The 19152-nt window shown below is 41.9% G+C and overlaps 1 protein-coding gene across 1 annotated transcript; it reads left to right on the top strand.

Moving 5' to 3' along the window:
* The first annotated feature begins 265 nt into the window (after nt 1-265).
* LOC128739436 (uncharacterized) lies at nt 266-751 on the top strand. Its single transcript, XM_053834923.1, has one exon. The coding sequence runs from the start codon at nt 266-268 to the stop codon at nt 749-751; it is 486 nt and encodes a 161-aa protein (XP_053690898.1).
* Nucleotides 752-19152: the final 18401 nt, after the last annotated feature.

The following is a 19152-nucleotide window of genomic DNA, read 5'->3' as shown; positions in this document are numbered from 1 at the left end:
TTAAAAACCATCCCTAAAGGCCTGCCTAAATAATTATATATTGACTTTACACAGGCCTCCCAGTGGACTATAAGATACGATACCGGTCATCGCATGATCGAAACTCGACCAGAAGTAACTGTTTAGTTATTTGATGTTTATTATCAAAATATACACAGAAGTTCAGACACAAATACAGGTTATTTCACTGCTGATAACTTTTGGAAGCTGTGCGTCGCATATAAAAGTTCGAGTCCACCTTCGTAACGTACCATTCTGTTTAACCATGACAGTGATTAGTGGTACACAATTGAACGAAATATTAACCAAGTGCGGATTTGGTGCAGTCGCTTTGGATGTATCGTCCGAAGTGGTTGGACAGATTAACGGAATGATCACGGACAGCAACGAGGCAGCGATGTTTGTTGCTCATCTGATCCATGAGTGTGGCGGTTTCGAATGTCGGGAGGAAACTAGCAGCGGACATATCCAGCTAACCTGGGATGACGATTACCTGGCTGCATCATACCGTATTGCCAGGGACGATGAGAGACCGGTGAAGGATCCAAATTTGTGCACGCGGGTGTTGCAGTTGTACTGGGACACGAGAGTACGCCCGCAAGCTGGTTCCTTTACGAGTTTCTGTGCCACAACCAAAGCTTTACACGGTGCACTGGAACCGAGCCCCAACCATTCAAACACAACGAAACGCTATAGGTACTACCTGAAGGCAGCTGCTGTCCTGGGTGTTGTCAATGTAGCATCTGAGTGATAATCATCCATTGTGCGCATTGATCGTGTGCGTGAGAATCTAATAGCTAGAAAGTTTGCTTTTGAAAGCTCGGTTGTTCAACAATATGCTAATATACAATAAGCCCCGCATCAATAGTTTAACAAACGCACACTTTCAGAATTATTTTTAGTATTCTGGCATGTATTTAGTTAATAAAATTAGAATTATGTTCAATAATAAATACGAGGAATGATATTACTGATATTTGCTTTCATTCCTGTATTACACATTTCTTAGTCTTAACAGCTCTAGTACTCGCAAATTTATGGAATATATGTATTGACTAAACTTGCAGCAACTTGTACATCTGTTATTGGAACGAATATTCTTATAATGCACGAACCAAAACTCTTTCTTCGTTTGAATGTGTCTACCCTTTGTCAGTCAGTTACCCTTTCTGCCGCGTAGGTCAATTATGCATATGTTTTCTCTCAGAAAATGCCTTACCCCACCCCCCATGACCATCGCCTTCTTGTCCCGCAGTCCCTTTTACTTTTTTGGACCTCCCCTACTTGATAGGATCCCTTTTTACGTCAGCCCCTAGTGCTGATTCTTTTATTGCAAAGTTTGGTGGACAACGATTAAGACGTTCTGGACTTATGGCGGAACGTACAAACATACTCACGTTCACTTATATATATTTTAAACTTTACTGTGCTTAAGAATATCGGACGGACGTTGTCCGACACAAGCGAAACTTTTGCTTGCGTCTGTCCGACGTCGTACGAGATATTCTTATTGGAAAGCTAATAGGTATAGCGTGACACGTGCCAATCCAAGGAGTCGGTCCTTGCTGGTGGCTCTATCATTCTTCAGCAGATCAATTTCCTGCCGAACCTATTCGAGATCGGGAACCGGTACGCTGTCCGTAACGTCGCCTACTATTATATCACCATCGAGGAACGGGTTCACTTGTCTCTATACCTCGCACTCATTTGTAACCAGATTTGTGACCTTACGAGATTAGTTCACCTTCTCATAGAACTTGCGCGTCTCATTAGCCTACAATAGTTGTTCTAGCTCCTCACGATATCTGCTCTTCTTCTGGTGTTTTTCCTCCTCAGGAACGTGGTCAGCTAATTCCGCGCTCGTCGATTCTTGGCCAAATTCTCCCTAATGGCAATGCTTAGATAGTTTTTTTACATGGAGAAATTTTGTTCAACAGGCTTTGTCTTAGGACGGCAAGCCACCTAAGTAAGTAGATAGTTTTTTCAAGCTCCAACCTTGGCCATCTTGGATTTGGTCGCCATATTGGACTTTAACATCATTGGAAAGCTGAGAAAAACTGCTATCAAATACACTTAATTTTTTTGTTACACGGTTTATTTTTACGATTTTTGAATTAACGCGGTTTTTTACATCACTTTTTGAATTACCGCGGTTTATTCAGTGATTTTTAAATCCGAGCGGTTTTTTCGACGACTTTTAAATTTAAAATAACTTTTCCGGTGGTTTTTAGTTAACACAGGTTTTTCACAACGATGTTTGAATCAGCATGGTTCATTTTATGACGATTTTAGAATTAACGCGATTTTTAAACGGGTTTCTCTTACGCGCCACGTATCCTTCGTGTAAAAAGATTGTTGAGCGTATGGTGCTTGATAGTATTTGGAGGAAATTAGTACTTTTTTGAAATTAATCATTTCATGTAGATTTAAGATTTGACTTAAATTAATTAAGGACGCTTATTGTCGATTTTCGTTAAATATCCATCTTTCATCATTACCCTCTCATCTATGTTTTTGCGTCTTTCATCTTTTATTTTCCTTCGTATGATTTTTCGGTTCGGTGGTGATTCGGCTTTCTGGCTTCTTTACATTGTCTTTTTGTCTATTTCCAGCGGTTTGTTGCTGTTTTTTATTGCCTTTTATTGCGTTTTTGGGTGCTCTTTATTGCAGCTTTTTGCCCTGTTTGCTGTTTGTTTGTGCCCTAGCTGTTTTGCTGTCATTTAAAATCGTCTCTCCACCGTCTTTTCTGCATCTATTTTTAGTCATTTCGTCGTTTTTGACATTTGTTGGCATTTCTTTGGCTTTATTCTATTCATTGTATTTTTGTCATCTTTAGTCTTTTATTTTCATTACTTTTCGCCTCTTTGGCATTACTTTTTCGACATCTTTTCGCTGTATTTTCGTCACCTCTTCGCCATCTTTTTGTTGTCTATTTGCTGTCTTTTCGACGCTCTTATATTGTCTTTTCGTTATGTTTTGTTTTTTTGGGTTCGCCGTCTTTTTGTCATTTTTCGGTCGTATTCTTTAATGTTCGAATCTCAGCTAGGTGGTGCTGCTAGATAGAGTCAGTAGGATTGTTGCACTAACCCTGTAACTATCCTGCACTCTAATAACCGGTTGCGAAGTCTGTCGATAAAGAATAGTCAAGTCTTAGAAAAACGTTTAAGCCCCAAGGCTGTCATATTTTTGTCGTCTTTTCATGGTCATCATCTTCCATCTCTACATCACGTTTTCGTCATCTGTTCGTGATTTTCTGACTCCGTTTTTGCATTTTTCGTCGCTTTTTTGTTGCTGTTTTGGCAACTACATTTCGGTATCCACATTTTGTTGATTTTATGTCATTTTTCCGGGCTGGTACCGAATGGCCGAAACACAAATAGTCGAATCACGAATGGCCGAAATTCAAATGGCCGAATTCCAACAACAGTCCCAGAAGGCCGAATCACTAGAGGCCGAGTCGCGAAAGGTCGAATCACGAATGGCCGAATCATGAAAGACCGAATCACGAATGGCCGAATCAAGAAAGGTCGAATTTTCTCGGAATGCCTAAATCAACGAAATTTTGATTGCTCATTTTGTGAAACATTTTGTAGGGGGCAGGCCCCCCGCAGAAATCACTACTATTTAGGTGCATGCATTTTCCTAGGTTTACTGACTAGTAGGGATTATACCTTAGTTAAGTCCGAACGAGCGGCAGGGAGTGGACAGCGTATATCCAACATTTGTACAGGCTGAAGGCCGTGATTATTTTCGGCCGAATACGACGTTCGGCCGTACGTGTTTCAGCCTTTTGTGATTCGGCCATTCGTGATTCGGCCATTTGTGATTCGGCCGTTGGTGATTCGGCCATTAGATATATCGTGCCATTTGTTATTTCGGCCATTTGTGTTTCGGCCATTCGTAGGTAATCCATTTTTCCACCGTCTATAGTGTCTTTTCATCAACTTGTTTGGCACCTTTTTAACCCAAAGTCAACCAAAATAATGTTTTATTTACTGTCGCTGGATCGTTATTTTGTCGTCTATATTAGTCCTCCTTTTTGCATACTTTGTCTTCTTTTTAACGCTTTTGAAAAGTTTTTTTTTGTCGTGTTTTCTGTTTTGGTTAGTTTTTTTTTGCAATTTTTTGCCATTTTTGTCACTGTTTTGGCGTCTTTTCGTTGTCATTTCATCAGTTTTCATCGACTTTTTGTCGTTTTTCACGTCTACACCTTTTAAACGTCCTTTTAGCGTGTTTTTGTCGTGTCTTGATCATATTTTCATGTGATTTCTGTCGTCTCTTCGTACGCCGTTTTTGGTATTTTTCGTTGATTCTTGCGGCAGCTTTTTGATGTTTTTGCCATTATTTTTTTTCGTTTTGGCATCTTTTTGTCGACTTTTCTTCATTTTTTATTGTAATCTTTTCGTCGTCTTTTGTCACCGTTTCGGTGTTATTTTGTTGTTTTTCCTGGTTGTCCTGTTTGTTGTCAAGACTGTCTTTTCGTCGCTGTTGTCGTCTTTTTGTCGTATATTATCATATCTTTTCGATGTCTTTTTTGCTTGTTTTGTAGCCTTATTGAAAGTTTTTAATTGTTTTTTTTGTACCTGTTTTACCATGTTTTCATCGTCACTTTATCGCCTTTTCTACCTCTATTTACAGTCATTTCGTTGTTTTGTATTGTCTTTCCTGGCATTTTTTATTGCTGCTCTGGCGTTTTTTCGGTATCTTTTCACCATAATTTTGCTGTCTTTTGTTTGTTTTGCAACATCTTTTCGTCATCTTATTGTTGACTTTTCGATAACTTTTTACCATCTCTTTATTGTCTTCTCTTCGTATACGTCACCTTCTTGTCATCTCTCTGTCATATTTCTGTCGTCTTTTCATGATCTTTTGCTCTCCTTTCAACGTATGTTCGTCGTTTTTTAAAGTCTGATATTGGCTCTTTTGTCGCTATTTCGTCGGATTTTACCGTTTCCATCGTCTTTTTCTTTTGACGCCTTTTTGATACTTTGTTGTATTTTTAGTTTTCTTTGTGGTATTTAGTTTTTTTGTCGCTGTTTTGGCTTCTTTTTGTCATCTTACTGTTTTTTCGACGCCTTTTTGTTGTTGTTTTTTGTATTTGTCATCTTTTTGTCATCACTCTGTCGTATTTTTATTCTTGCTTTGTGCCGTTGTTTTTTGCTGCTGTTTTGGCATCTTTCCATCGTTATTTGAACGTTTTTTTTTTCGTTTTTTATTATCTTTTCAACCTTTGTAGTTGTTTTACCGTCTCTGTTGTTGTCTTTTCATCACTTTTTTTTGTCAATTTTTCACTATTCTGTTTTTAGTTTATTAAATTCAAATGTTACCTTTTTATTATCTTTTCATCGTTCTTTCATTTTCGTTTCTAGCATGTTTCGTCATCCTTTTGACACTTTTAAACCTCTTTTTGCCATTTTTGTACTTTTTGCTGCTGGTTTGGTGCTTTTGCATCTAATTTTCATGATATTTTTGCCGTTTTTCGTTCTTTTTTTGTCAACTTTTCATCGTATTTTTACCATTATGACTTCTTTACGACTTCTCTTTGTTGTCTTTTCTACGTATTTGTAGGCTTCTTTTCATCGCCCTGTCCCAAGTTACATTTTTGTTGTATAAAAGCTTATTAAACTATTGTACAGCTAACTCCCGTGGTACAAGTGCTTGTTATTATACAACAAAAATGTTACTTCGGGTTCTGTTTTCTGAAGGCTCAAATGTTCAACAGTTTTCGATTGTCGCGTAAAAAGAGTAACGCTAATTAATGCAAACTGAGTAAGAGTACCAGCTACTTGGTTATAGAGAACAATTCTATTCGCGTGACAATAGTAAAGTTCTATCACACTGCAGGATTTTAAAGTTCTATAGCACTAAAGAAATTATATAGGAACATGTACGAATAAACTGTAACGATGCACACTTAATTTGACAACTGTTTCTTGTAGTGTTTTTTTCTCAGCTTTTTAATAGTGAGCTTCTACCTAATATCCGTCGGTGCACTCATAGCGCTAAAGGTGGTTTTCTGATAAAATTAAAAATGGCGAGCAAAAAATTTAACTCCATTGGAAAGCCCTGTTCTTCTGCTTTATAGAACCAGGTCGTTTGTTAGTTGTTTCATTGCAAACTAGGAAATATCTCATGATATAGATGTTAAGGGTCGCCCCTTGGCAAAGGAGGGGTCTACTGTTACGAGGCACTAAAAGTGTAATTCTCAATGTTTCCACTAATCAAGTACAAAAGTTTCAATATTTAAAGACCTTGTGTAGTGGCCCCGTTTCAACGGGATTTGCATTAGTTTCTAATCTGATATAAAACAAGTAACTGTATAAAATTGGTCAGTTTGCTTCCTAATCAAGTACCCAATCATGTGAAAGTTAGACCTATAATGCGGCATCTCAAATTTCCAATTTCACAAACGAATTTGCGTAGTCGGGAATATTCCCTAGAAACAAAAAAATCAATTCAAATTCCCAAGCCGCGTAGTTCTGCGTCACACCAACCGACCAACGCCAAACCCGAAAAGCGTAATTTAGCAGCAAAATAGACCGGAACGCAATCGAATTGACGTCACCGTTTATCATCATTATCTTTCTACGCTCTTGTCCATGATCCTCACATCGCATCGTCGTCGTATCAAATGGCTCGTTCGAGCTGCTGCTGCTGCTGCTGGGAAATCAAATGGACCAAACACTTTTTCATCGTCATTACCAGCGTGAGTGTCAGTCAGTCAGTCAGTCAGTCCTCCCATGATGATGATGACGCATCTATCTAGCCGGGTGTTCGTGAACCCTCTTTGTTTACATCCGGCAGTCCTGCGATGCGATCGGGTCGATGGATGGCATCGTTACTACCACTGTTTAGACTGTTCAGTATTTTACTGTACATTGTATTAGAACAGTAGATTTTCGGCTCTGTTTGCTGCCTAAAATGTAGGTTATCGTGTTGATAGCGTTGAGAGATGTTAAGGTACTGCCAACACGCACACACATCCGAATCCCAACACCGAAACCGAAAAAAAGAAACTTCACCGATAAAGTGCGTGTGTCGTGTATTACTTGCTTGCCGATCTAGCCAACTTAGCACCATCACACCGTTAGGTTAGACAGCCGGCAAGCAGAGGCACAGGCTCAGAACAAAGAAAAGTGCGTAGAAGAAATTTTCCTTCCCACTGCGGTTGCGTCGCAATACCGACCGTAGGCCTCTCGCCCGATCCATCCGCCAGCCAGTAGTCAAGTTCGATGCAAACAAAGCAAGGAGGAAAAGTCAATATCCTTTGGCTCTCTGCCTCTTACTGCGATAGCTGTAGCTGTAGTGGTCCAACAGGCATGTGTCCTGCCTGGCTTGCTACGTTCTTCACACTTGCCTGCTCTGCCAGGCCAGGCCAGACTCGCAGAGAGCATCGACTGACTATGGTGACACGCAAAGTTGTTTATAAACAACTTTTTTTTTTTCGTTCCCTCATTTCGGCGACATATGGCAGCTATGGGCAACATTTGTGAACGAACCCATGGCGAAGCGTTCATTGACTCCGCACCTAGCACCGGGTTTGACACTGAGCAGATGTGATACGGTAATTAGTGCGGGCGCGTAGTGGGTCGACATTCCAAAAAGGTCGCGATGCGAGCTGGAATTTCTAATGTATCATGTTAGTTATAACCTATTTCAACCAAAGTTATTTAGATTAATATTTTTTATTTGCTATTTCGTAGTAAACTATGTTTGATGCGCAAATATGCTACCTTCCCGAGACTAGTTCCAGTAAACAGAACGCGTCATGTCATTTTCGACGGGACCCATATGGCGCATTATTGGAGGCGTCTGTCGGCGTCGCAAATAATGTGCCTACTGTGTGATCAAACGGTAGAAGTTTGTTTTACTATTGTTGTTGTTTTGTGTTTTTGCGTATTCCAGCGCGGGTGGACACGTGATTTTGCAATATTGACGTTTCAAGGCAAGGCACCACGGACGCGCTGCCGTTCGCTGCGGAGAAGCATTTCCGCGTGTGCGTGCTTGCGTGCGTGTGGCCAGCTAGAATGGCGACGTAGCTAGCTACTATGTAGCTATTTTATTTGGCTGCTTTTAAGTCGATGATATCAGGGGGAAGCAACGTAAGACACACGCTAGGTTCCGTGGATGAGTCCAGCAGGCCGGAGCGATTAATTCCCTCATTGAATGGTTGCGTACTATCAGTCTAATTAAATGTTTTCCGGGTGTGGTCTTCTACGTTCTGTAGAAGTTAGTCTTGAACCGTGTTTTGAACCGTAGTTTTCTGTTATCGTGATGAATATTTTAAGTTTGATATTTTTAATGAATTATTTGGATTCAAGATTTTCTAGACAAATTCTTATTCTTAACTAGATTCAATAAAAAACAACAAAAAATATTTTTTCGTTATTCCTCTGTAAACCATCACCAATTCCAACTAAGAAATTTATAACTGGTTTGTCGTTTTGACGCATTGGTATTGCCTGTCTATGAGGACGCATGGCTGATTGTTATCTTTTCAAGTATAAAACGCAACCATTTGATTCAGCGTGATGGAGGCGCTTTGTTATTGAACATTTCATATGCTGCATCCGAGACGTGCATGCAATTGAGAAAAAGCAGTAAAATTAATCATGCGTCCTCTTTATTGTATAGATAGTTGTAATAAGGTCAATCGAAACTGGATAAAGCCTGACTGAAAGCAAATCTAGACGCATAGAACAACTTTTAATTCGGAACTTGTGAGTCACAAAAAACCCTTAAATGACTGGATTGCAGTATTTTTATTCAGCTTTAAGTTTCACAGTATTATATCTTTTTTTATAGAGACTTTATTACATCATTGCATTTCTCAGGTTCTGAAGAAATCTCGAACTTTTTGCTTAATAGAATTCATCATACCCTGCACAGTTGCAGATGCGAACGAACACAGAAAGCACTTCTATATGGGGGCGGTCGTGGAATATCCCGCCCAGTCCTAGGTGGATCGCGAAACAGTTCGGATCGCTCGACCGTGTCCCGTTTCCCGTGTGACAAAACACGTTCAAAGAAACCTAGAAGACCTAGCAGCGAGTTGGCTGCAGAACAAAAAGTTAAGACGACCGATCCCGTGAAGTCAAGGAAGGTGAAGGATTACTTCAAGCGCAATCCGAGCCTTTCGATTCGGGACGTGGCCAACAAGGTCAAGTTTTTTGTCTGGTTCGTCCAGCAGATAATGAAACGGGCCGGACTTCATGTATTCAAGTTAAGGAAGGCGCCCAACCGAACCGATAAACGGAATACGGTGGCCAAATTCCGCACAAAGTGTTGGTGCAACCGAAATACATCGTAATGGGCGACGAGACGTACATTAAAGCGGACGCCAAGCAGATCCCCTGCCTGAAGTTTTTTGTCGGCAAGTCCCGCCCGGATGTTCCGTGACACTCTGTTTTGGCCGAATCTGGCATCGTGCCGTTACACGAAATCGGTGATGAAGTAGTATGAAACCAATGATGTTATTTTTGTGCCGAAGGATGCAAATCCACCAAAAACGCCAGAACTGCGCCCAATAAAAAAAAAATCTGGGTGATTGATGAAGGGCAAGCTCCGGAACACAGACAGTAAGACAGATGGCGCAAGTGTTTTTTTTTCTTTGCTTCATCTGACAACTTGGCCTACATGATATAAAATACTGAAAAACTTACAAATTAAAATGACCTATGATTACATAAACGACACTTGAACGTTTTGACCATGAAGACGTACGATGGAACGGAATTCTGAGAAAGTCAGTTGAGCGAAGAACTCTCGAGGGCGCGTTCATATTGATTTTTGCTAGAAACCAAGGTGCATCAATTGATTCGCATAATAATTTTGCAACAAAAACGGCACGTATATAGTTTCTTCTCTTTTCCAATGCGTCCATGTTCAGCAGCTTCCGCCTGTGTTCGTATGGAGGAAAGTCGACTGGATCCGTCCAGGGTAATTTCCGAAGCCCGTACCAGATGAACCTTTTTTGTATAGATTCGATCCTCGCAGTCCAAAGGCCAGTGTAAGGGCTCCAAAGCTCTCAAGTAGTTTGGATCACGCTCTTTAGCGATTCTCGTTCTGAATCCTTGAATCCGTTCTGGCTCTTGTTTGCTTTGGAAATGATGCTGCTGTAGCGGTCCAGGAATGTCAGTTCGGTATCCAATAGAACACCTAGATCTTCGACGGTCGTTGCGCATTCAATATTCTGGCTGTTTCTGGAATAACTGTGCTGAATCGTAAGTCACAGTGCTCCCCAGTTTCACAGAAAGACAGCGGTTTTCAAGGAAGGATTTCAGCCAATGGGCAAAAGTAGCAGAGGCACCGAGATGTTTTATTTTGGCTAGCAGTATGGTGTGGTCAACACGATCAAACGCTGCTTTGATATCCCCGTGTCGACTTGTGCTCCATCTTCCAAAAGTTGTAGACAAAATTAACTGAACTTCATCAAATTTGTGCTAATCAAGCGACCAGTAAAAAAGCCAAGTTGATCAGTTGAGTTGTATTGTGCAACAGTTCAGCATTTCCAGCAAGTCCAGTTTCCTTGCGCTTCTCCTTGCGCTTCTCGAATGACCAAAAACGTTTGAGATTTTGATCTTTTGCGAAACATATCACGAGCAAAAATGACGATTATGGGTTCTGTTTCGACGACTAGCTCTAACAAACTCTTGTTTGTTGATCGCATCCCGTATATGGGAGTACTTGTCAAGCGCTGTAGATCTTTTACATTTTAAACGATAAAGTCATGAATTTGACCAGGGTTTGGCCAATCCGTTGAACGCAAAGCTTCGTTCAGTCCAGTAAAATCAGTGTGGACAAACTCTCGTTTACCTTTTTGTATCGAAGGAGAGGCGGACAGCTAAGAGTGACAACTACTGGAGGATCTAACGGATCGACTTCGATAACAGCTTCAGGTGGTTGGATCACATCGCTCGGATTGACTACATTGGCATTAGCAAACATCAAGTCCAAGGCCCGATATCAGCTATTCGCGAATAGATTTATCTGCTGCATGTCGAGTAATGCCATACCACCCACGAGTTTGCAGCATTGAATACAGAGCTAGTCTGATCGATTTCCACTTTTCCAGAAGCAGGGTAATTCCAACGAAGGCTGAGTTGGTTGTAATCATCAAACAGTAGGTGAAAGTCTAATAATCCTAGTTTCACATGAATGCAGATTCAACTTTTATATGACGCCCAACGCTTTTCGGGGAAGTAGAAAAAACTGAGAAAATATAGACAACGCCAAGACAAATAGTTCGGTTACCTCCATTCACAATAACCCAAAGTTGCTCAACCTAACAATCATCGATGATTGCTGATTCAAAAGAACTGTATCGTTTAGACATGGCTATAAGTACATCTCAACCTCTTGCTTTGCACGAGCCAATGGGGTCGCGGTTGTTGCGGTAAAAATCGTGGGGAGAATCACCACAACAATTGCAACGTCACTAACTGAGCTGAAGAAGTAGTCGATTTTGATGCGGAGCCCTCTAACATTTTGATAGTATAGACGGATACAGTCATATTTTGGAATGGTGTCCTCAGTAGCTGTAGAAGGGTGTCAGTATTCCTCCACCGCAGGTTTAGCGACTGCCCATTGGGCCAACGTGTCACCGCCGTCATTCAGGCCATCCGATGCGCTAGAACCATGAAATAATTCAGGCTAGAACCATGAAACAAATGGCTCGAGACTGAATCGTACTTGCCTTGGGTAAAGCGATGGAAGACCCCTCCTGCACGCCCACACACAGGGCCAGGACGAATGTTGAGCGAAGGCGGGAAGAGCGCGACTGTTGCGAGGGGACTTGGGAACAAGAAGTCAGGTTCAGGCTGATAATGGGCCGTCAGGTAGCTGGAACTGGCGAACGGGTCGCACGCTGATCTGGTCGTTAACTAATCGTATTTGCCTTTTTTTCTCAGGTTGAAAGACCACTGCTCCAACTTCACACACAGGGCCGGGACGACTGTTGAACGAAGGCTGCAGTAGCGCGATTGTGCTGGGTGGATCAGTGGCTTCCATAGTACCAGAATTAATGCGTCCCAGTGAAGATCCAGTACTATCCACGAAAGATTCAGTTTATTGGTTTATTTGTTTATTTGTAAAAATCAACTGACATGGATTGTCTTATTGAATATTTCTGGTCGGTTTATAAAAAGCTAACACTATACAATTTTTGAGCAAACTTATGTGATGGTTCATTAAATTCAAATAAGCTTTCCACAATAGAAAAAGTCCGGATGCAGGCAGTTATTGGCTCATAGGATCCAAGGGTGGTCCGATGGAATCTCGGTTGTAATAGTTCGGTTGAGCCCAGGGCACGTTGCGATGCACGAAAGTTGATGAGAGACAGGATTCTCGGTGACTCGATTTTGCCATTTAAGATCTTTGCAACACACACTGCTTGCTGAACCTTCCTACGCTATTCAAGGTGTCTGAAGACCCAATAAACGGCAACGATCGGCGTACGGTGATAGATTGATTGGATCGCGCTATGATAGGTCTCTCAACGCAAGCCTCAAGAAACGTTTTTGCACTCTTTCGATACGCAAATTCCACGACAACTGATAGGGGCACCATACCACGCAAGCATTTTCAATCAACGGGCGAACTAATGAACAATACAGTGCCTTCATGTGAGTTTGGTGTCAAGCAGTACCCCAAGGTCATTGACTTGATCGACTCTTTTGAGTACATGCTCATTTATTTGGTAGTTGAAAACAACCGGACTGGCGATGCGGTGGAAAGTCATCACTTGACATTTTGTGATGCTGATAACAAGCCAATTTGTCTTGCACCAATCAACAAACACATCCAAGAGCCTTTGAAGCCGGATACAATCGTCTATGGAACGAACTACTGAATATAATTTCAAATCGTCAGCATACATCAGCTTGCATCCAACTCCAAGCAGCGAGGCGGTCCCATGTTGCTACCTTGTGGTACTCCCGATAAGTTGGTAAACTGGAAAGAGAAGCAAGAGTCGAGCTGTACGCATAGGACTCTACCACATAGGTAGGAACTGAGCCATTTCGTAAAATTCTGAGATGCACCAAGTTGCGAAATTTTCTGCAGCAGTATTTTATGGTCAATACGATCGAACACAGCCTTCAAGTCCGTGTAGATCACATCAATTTGTGCCTTTTGTTCCATATGTGATATACAAGTAGATGTGAACTCCAATAGGTTGATTGCTAAATCGAGTAGTTAATCATTTGCCGGGTTGCGAACAGCAGGACAGTTGCCCAAGCGTCGTAAATAAAAATAAACAAATAAAAAAATTAATCAATTAGCTTCCTTTGCGATTCATGTGCGTTAAGGGCCACTAAGAGGAGTAATATTCTGTTGTGCACCACTTTTGTGCGAATTTTCTAACATTGGGCTAACGCTGGCTATGAAATTCATAGAAAGTCCGATTCGTATCTTCAATCCGTCGTTTTATTTCACTACTTCATATCGTTCCCCATTCAGCTACTACATATTGGCACCAACACCATTTCTGTCACGATCCCTGCCCGCAACCACATCGTCTGGCGGCCTTTATGGTGTTAATGTCCCAATCACGCTGCTTCCTATTTACAAAGCCTAAAGGCCTCTTCCACTGTCCTACGGTTGATTCCGATGATGGCGATATCATTCGGAAAAACAAGAAGCATGTGAGATTTCGTGATTATAGTCCCGTTTATTTCCACGTTTGCCCATCGCATTGCACCTTCTAATAGCGTGTTAAAGAGTGTATCCCCTTGCTTCTATTCATCTTACATCACGAAAGCGGCTGTCAGCTTAATTTCGTCGAAAAACTAAGCTTTAGCATTCTCCGCCATAGTTCGTTTCGTTTTACTAAATCGTACGCAGCCTTGAAGTACACAAACAGATGATGAGTCTGTACGAGCAGACTTGTAATCATTGAATTTGTCTAGTTACTGACGCAGAGTGCAGATCTGATCCGTTGTGGAGCGACCCTCACGAAATTCAGCTTGGTACTAGCCGACGAAGGACTCCACTAACGGTTTCAGTCTACAGAACAGGCTACGGGATGAAGTACAGCTTATGTAATGCCTCGATAGTTGTTACACTCGAGTCAATGTTCTTTTTTAAAAATAGGGCAAATATATGTGTTAGCAGTGTTCGTTTGCTCGGGTAGCCGCTTTACCGATTAAGGTTGATATGGCGCGAAATGACAGATTATATGAATAGCAGTTATTGATAGTGATAAGAGAGAGAGGAGAAGAGGGTCCGTTTCAATAGATCCAATATAGATTCACTGTGAAACAATCGCGTTAAAGTGTAACTTAAATATATTTTGCAAATTATTGATTCTGATTAATTCAGTTTACATATATTATTTACAGATTTAAATTTATCGCTTAGTCATATTTGGGTTGGTGTTAGGAATTAAATTTGGAGACTAAATGTAAGATATTCAATGTATTTTTCAACCTCATAATAAAACGTGCTTCTTACAGTTTTGAGCTGACTCAACAGAAAAATTTAGAGTTTGTCTACAAAACCTCCATAAACATCGGAACATACTCAAAAATTTATAAAGGTATGCCTAAATCATCAGCTCAAGCGCCGAGTGTGCTGCAGAGATCCAACGTTCGTCAAACTCGATCGGTAACACGAGCCCTTGCAGCGGCAGAAAGAGCTAACCTACAAATCGGTAGGGATAATGACGCGGCCTGTGCGGTAAATGTAGTGCCTACGAATAATGCTTTCCAACCGTCGGAGATAGACGCCACCAGGGGAAAAAATACGGACTGTGGTATGTGCGATAGGCCAAACGATGCAGAATTGTATATGGTGGAGTGTGGACAGTGTTTTCAATGGTATCATTTCGACTGTGCAGGAGTGAATTGTGATACGGTTTACAAAAATGCTTTTCGATGCGATAAATGTGTAGCGCCGGGCGGCGCTCATAAGTCCAAAAGTAACCGAACAAGTACTTCCAGTGTCCGACAAGCTCGTATAGCTTTAGAACTCCAACGTTTAGAGGAAGAACGTAATTTACAGGAAAAGCGACAGTTAGAACGTCTGGCGGAAGAGAAAGCTTTTATGGAAAAAGCCCAGCTAGAACAAGCAAAACGGGATAAAGAGTTTTTAGCAAAAAAATACGAGTTACTAAACCAGCAGAATGATGAAATGATGAGTATACGCAGTCAGCGTAGTGACCGTGGTTTAGACAGAGTGGAGGAATGGATCGAGGAAATTTCTCGCGAGAAGGAACATGTCGGCGTCGTTGAAAAGACGTCCGGACATCTCGAAGATTCAATTTCGGTTCTTTTACCATCGGTGAATCAGGTTGACAGAGAGAGCGGTGCGAAAGTTACATCTACTCCAGTGAATAAGAATCATATTTCTATTAACATGGAACAGATATCGCGAGAAAACGGTAACATTGATGCGCAACGGCAGTTACAAATCAATAATATCAGTGCTGCAGGTGAAGAAAGTCGAGAATTAAAATGTTTGGCTCTTGAACCAGTTGATATGCAACGATATGTAGATTTACTACCAGTGCCACCCCCGATACCAACTACTAGCAGTAACAGAGGAGCGAAATCGAAATTGGTTCCGAGAGCTCCATACGACCAGTGGTATAAAGAAACATTAGATCTGCGTAGACAACAGGCCCAGAAGGGAAATCATGTCAGAGATCAACGCGAGCTGCCATTGGAAACACTAGTAGAACAGATGCCAATTCAACGAAAAGAAGAATTACAGAAACGGCAAGAAACCAATATCGACTATCAGAAACGAATTCAGGCCGATTTAGCGGAAAAAGATTTAGAGCTAACACGTCTGCGTAGAGTGGAATGTGAGTTGAAAGAGAAGCTCATACTGGCTAATCAACAGGAACAACGTTTGCGGCACGATATGCAACGCATAGTGGCGGAAAGTAGAGTAGTGGTTCATAAAGATACCATTGGAAGGACGGAAAATGGAAACCAAAGGTGTCATATACTTCCCCTCGGTGGACACAGAGAGTTGCCCTCGAAAGAGGCCAGCGGTTTGAGTATGCATAACACGTGTCAAAGCAGCCGAAATATAAATGCATTTGATTCACTGCCTAGTGATCATAATTATCCTCGATTGGAATCGCAATCTCACCCTGATGGTATGATAGATGGTACACGCGCCGTATTAAACCATTCTGTATTACCAGCAAGCGCAGGCCCCACGCCGCAACAAATGGCAGCCAGACAAGTGATCAGCAAAGAGTTGCCAGTATTTGACGGTGATCCATTAGAGTGGCCTATATTCAGCAGTAACTATCTCCATTCCACCGAAATTTGCGGGTATTCTAATTTTGAAAATTTGCTGCGCTTACAAAAGTGTCTAAAAGGGGTCGCAAAGCAAGCCGTGAGTTCCTTCCTTTTGCATCCAACGACGGTACCACAAGTATTTTCAACGTTAGAAATGCTATACGGTCGCCCTGAGCAAGTAGTACAGATAATGATTGATAGAATTCGTGCCATACCGCCTCCCGAAGCTGATAGACTAGATACGCTAGTGACTTTCGGATTATCGGTTCAAAACCTGTGTAGCCATTTGAACGCTGTAGGTTTGTTTACGCATCTTTCCAATCCTATATTGTTACAAGAGCTGGTTAGCAAGCTGCCTGCGAACGTTAAATTAAACTGGGCCTTGCATCAGCAACAACTCCCCACTGTAAACCTCAGCAGCTTTGGCGAATATATGGCGAAAATTGCCTCCGCCACAGTTAGCGTCGTTCCTTATCACGGAAGTAAACGAACAAGCAGAGATGGTGCTAAGACAAAAGGTAAAGCTTATGTAAACTCGCATTCTGCACCCGAACGGGTGGAAGTATCGCCTGGAAAGCGAAATAATGTACACTCGGCTCAAACTTCGGTAGCTGCTGAGCAAAAAGAAGAAGAACGCCAAAGGTGCCCTGCATGCAATTTTATCGGTCATCATGCAGCACAATGCTTTAAGTTTAAAAAGTTGTGTCTAGATGATCGCTGGAAAATAGTAAAGCAAAACAAACTATGTCGACGTTGCCTAGTGTCACACTCCAAATGGCCGTGTAAAGGTCAGATCTGTAACGTGAACGGCTGCCAAAAACGACACCACCAATTGCTCCATTATGATTCAATTCCTGGTGGCGAAACATCTAACGCGTCACTGACAACGGCTACTGTGACTATACACCGCGAGTCTACATCGGCCACACTATTTCGAGTATTACCCGTAACGCTTTATGGCAAAAACGGACAAGTTGATACATACGCTTTTCTAGACGACGGTTCCTCCGTCACTCTGTTGGAGAAAACTATTGCAAATAGGCTCGGTGCAGAAGGGAAAGCAGAATCGTTGTGTATACAATGGACTAGTGGCGTGAATAAAACCCTTTACAGTTCTCATATTAACAAATTAGAAATATCAGGTATAAACAGTAAGCGATGCTACGGATTAAACGATGCATACACTGTCGATGAACTTGGTCTTCCCAAACAAACGATGGACTTCGATGAACTGCAAATGCAATTTGCGCACCTGAGAAAGCTTCCAGTAAAAAGTCTCAAATCAGCTAAACCTGGAATTTTGATCGGGTTAAATAACACACACCTGCTGGCTACGCTGAAAATAAGAGGAGGGGGTTTACATGATCCAATTGCGACGAAGACGCGTATCGGATGGGCAATCTGTGGAAATATACGAAAGGGTTCCGCATTTCAACACAGACAAATGCATATTTGCGAAATAGCTACAACACCAGACGAAACGTTGCATGAGTACGTGCGACAATTCTTCTCAGTAGAGAGCCTTGGAATAGTAGCTGCACCAAATGTAGAAGGTATCGAGGACCGACGCGCCCGTGAAATTTTAGAATCCACAACTATACATACCGAAGGTGGAAAATTCATAACGGGTCTCCTCTGGAAATATGATATTGTAAAGTTTCCGAATAGCCGATGTATGGCGGAAAAACGTCTAATATGCTTAGAGAAACGGTTAAACAAAGAACCACACCTGTATGATAACGTTCGCACACAAATAGCTGAGTTTCAACGTAAAGGATATGCGCATCAAGCGACTGTGAGCGAGCTGGCTGGATTTAATCCGGAACGAACGTGGTATCTACCTTTAGGAATAGTCCTGAACCCCAAAAAACCAGGGAAAGTAAGAGTAATTTGGGATGCAGCGGCAAAGGCAAATGGCGTGTCCTTAAATTCAATGCTGACGAAAGGGCCTGACTTACTAACTCCATTGTTGCACGTATTATTTAAATACCGAGAACGGGCTGTAGCAATATGCGGGGACATACAGGAGATGTTTCATCAGATTTTAATACGGGAGGAGGATAAAAGTGCACAGTTGTTCCTTTGGAGAGATGCCCCACATAAGTCGATCGTAACGATGGTCGCTGATGTAGCTATTTTCGGAGCAGCATGTTCTCCTGCTCAATCACAATTTATAAAAAATATGAACGCGACGGAAAATGAACTGAGCTATCCAAAGGCAGCGGATGCTATACGAAACAAGCACTATGTGGATGACTACCTGGATAGTCTGGACACGGTAGACGAGGCGGTTGATATGGCGATTAACGTGGCGAAGGTACATTCGAAGGCCGGCTTCATAATGCGTAACTGGGTATCAAACAGTCCGGCTGTTATGGAGCGAATCGGCGAAGCTAATCTCATCACAGCGAAGCGGTTTGTATTGGAAAAGGAAAATTGTTATGAGCGTTTGCTAGGCATGATTTGGCTACCGGAAACGGACGTCTTCTCGTTCTCAGTGACGTTCAATGCTGATGTAAATCAATTGATACAGGGACAAACGATACCAACAAAGAGGGAAATGCTGAAGGTCGTAATGAGTGTTTTCGACCCTCTCGAGCTTGTCGCAGCTTTTCTGATTCACGGGAAAATCCTTCTCCAGGAAGTATGGCGTACGGGCATAGCCTGGGATGAAAAAATTTCGAAGGAAATATTCGGTCGGTGGTTGGAATGGCTTGGAATACTGCGGAGGCTGAATGATTTGAAAGTTCCTAGGTGCTATTTTCCTAGCTACAGGCCTGGCGACTTGGATAGTCTAGAACTACATATATTCGTAGATGCAAGTGAACAAGCTTCTGCCGCAGTCGCGTATTTCCGTATTGTAGAGCAAGGAAAGGCCCGATGTGTGTTAGTGGCTTCA

The sequence above is a fragment of the Sabethes cyaneus genome, chromosome 3 (genome assembly GCF_943734655.1).
Source record: "Sabethes cyaneus chromosome 3, idSabCyanKW18_F2, whole genome shotgun sequence".
NCBI classification, from domain to species: Eukaryota; Metazoa; Arthropoda; class Insecta; order Diptera; family Culicidae; genus Sabethes; species Sabethes cyaneus.
The sequence above is the reverse complement of the archived record's forward strand: the minus strand, read 5'-3'. Positions and strand labels throughout refer to the sequence as shown.

What these genes read in the sequence shown, in the direction of transcription:
- LOC128739436 (XM_053834923.1), top strand. Translation starts at nt 266, where the DNA reads ATGACAGTGATTAGTGGTACACAATTGAACGAAATATTAACCAAGTGC.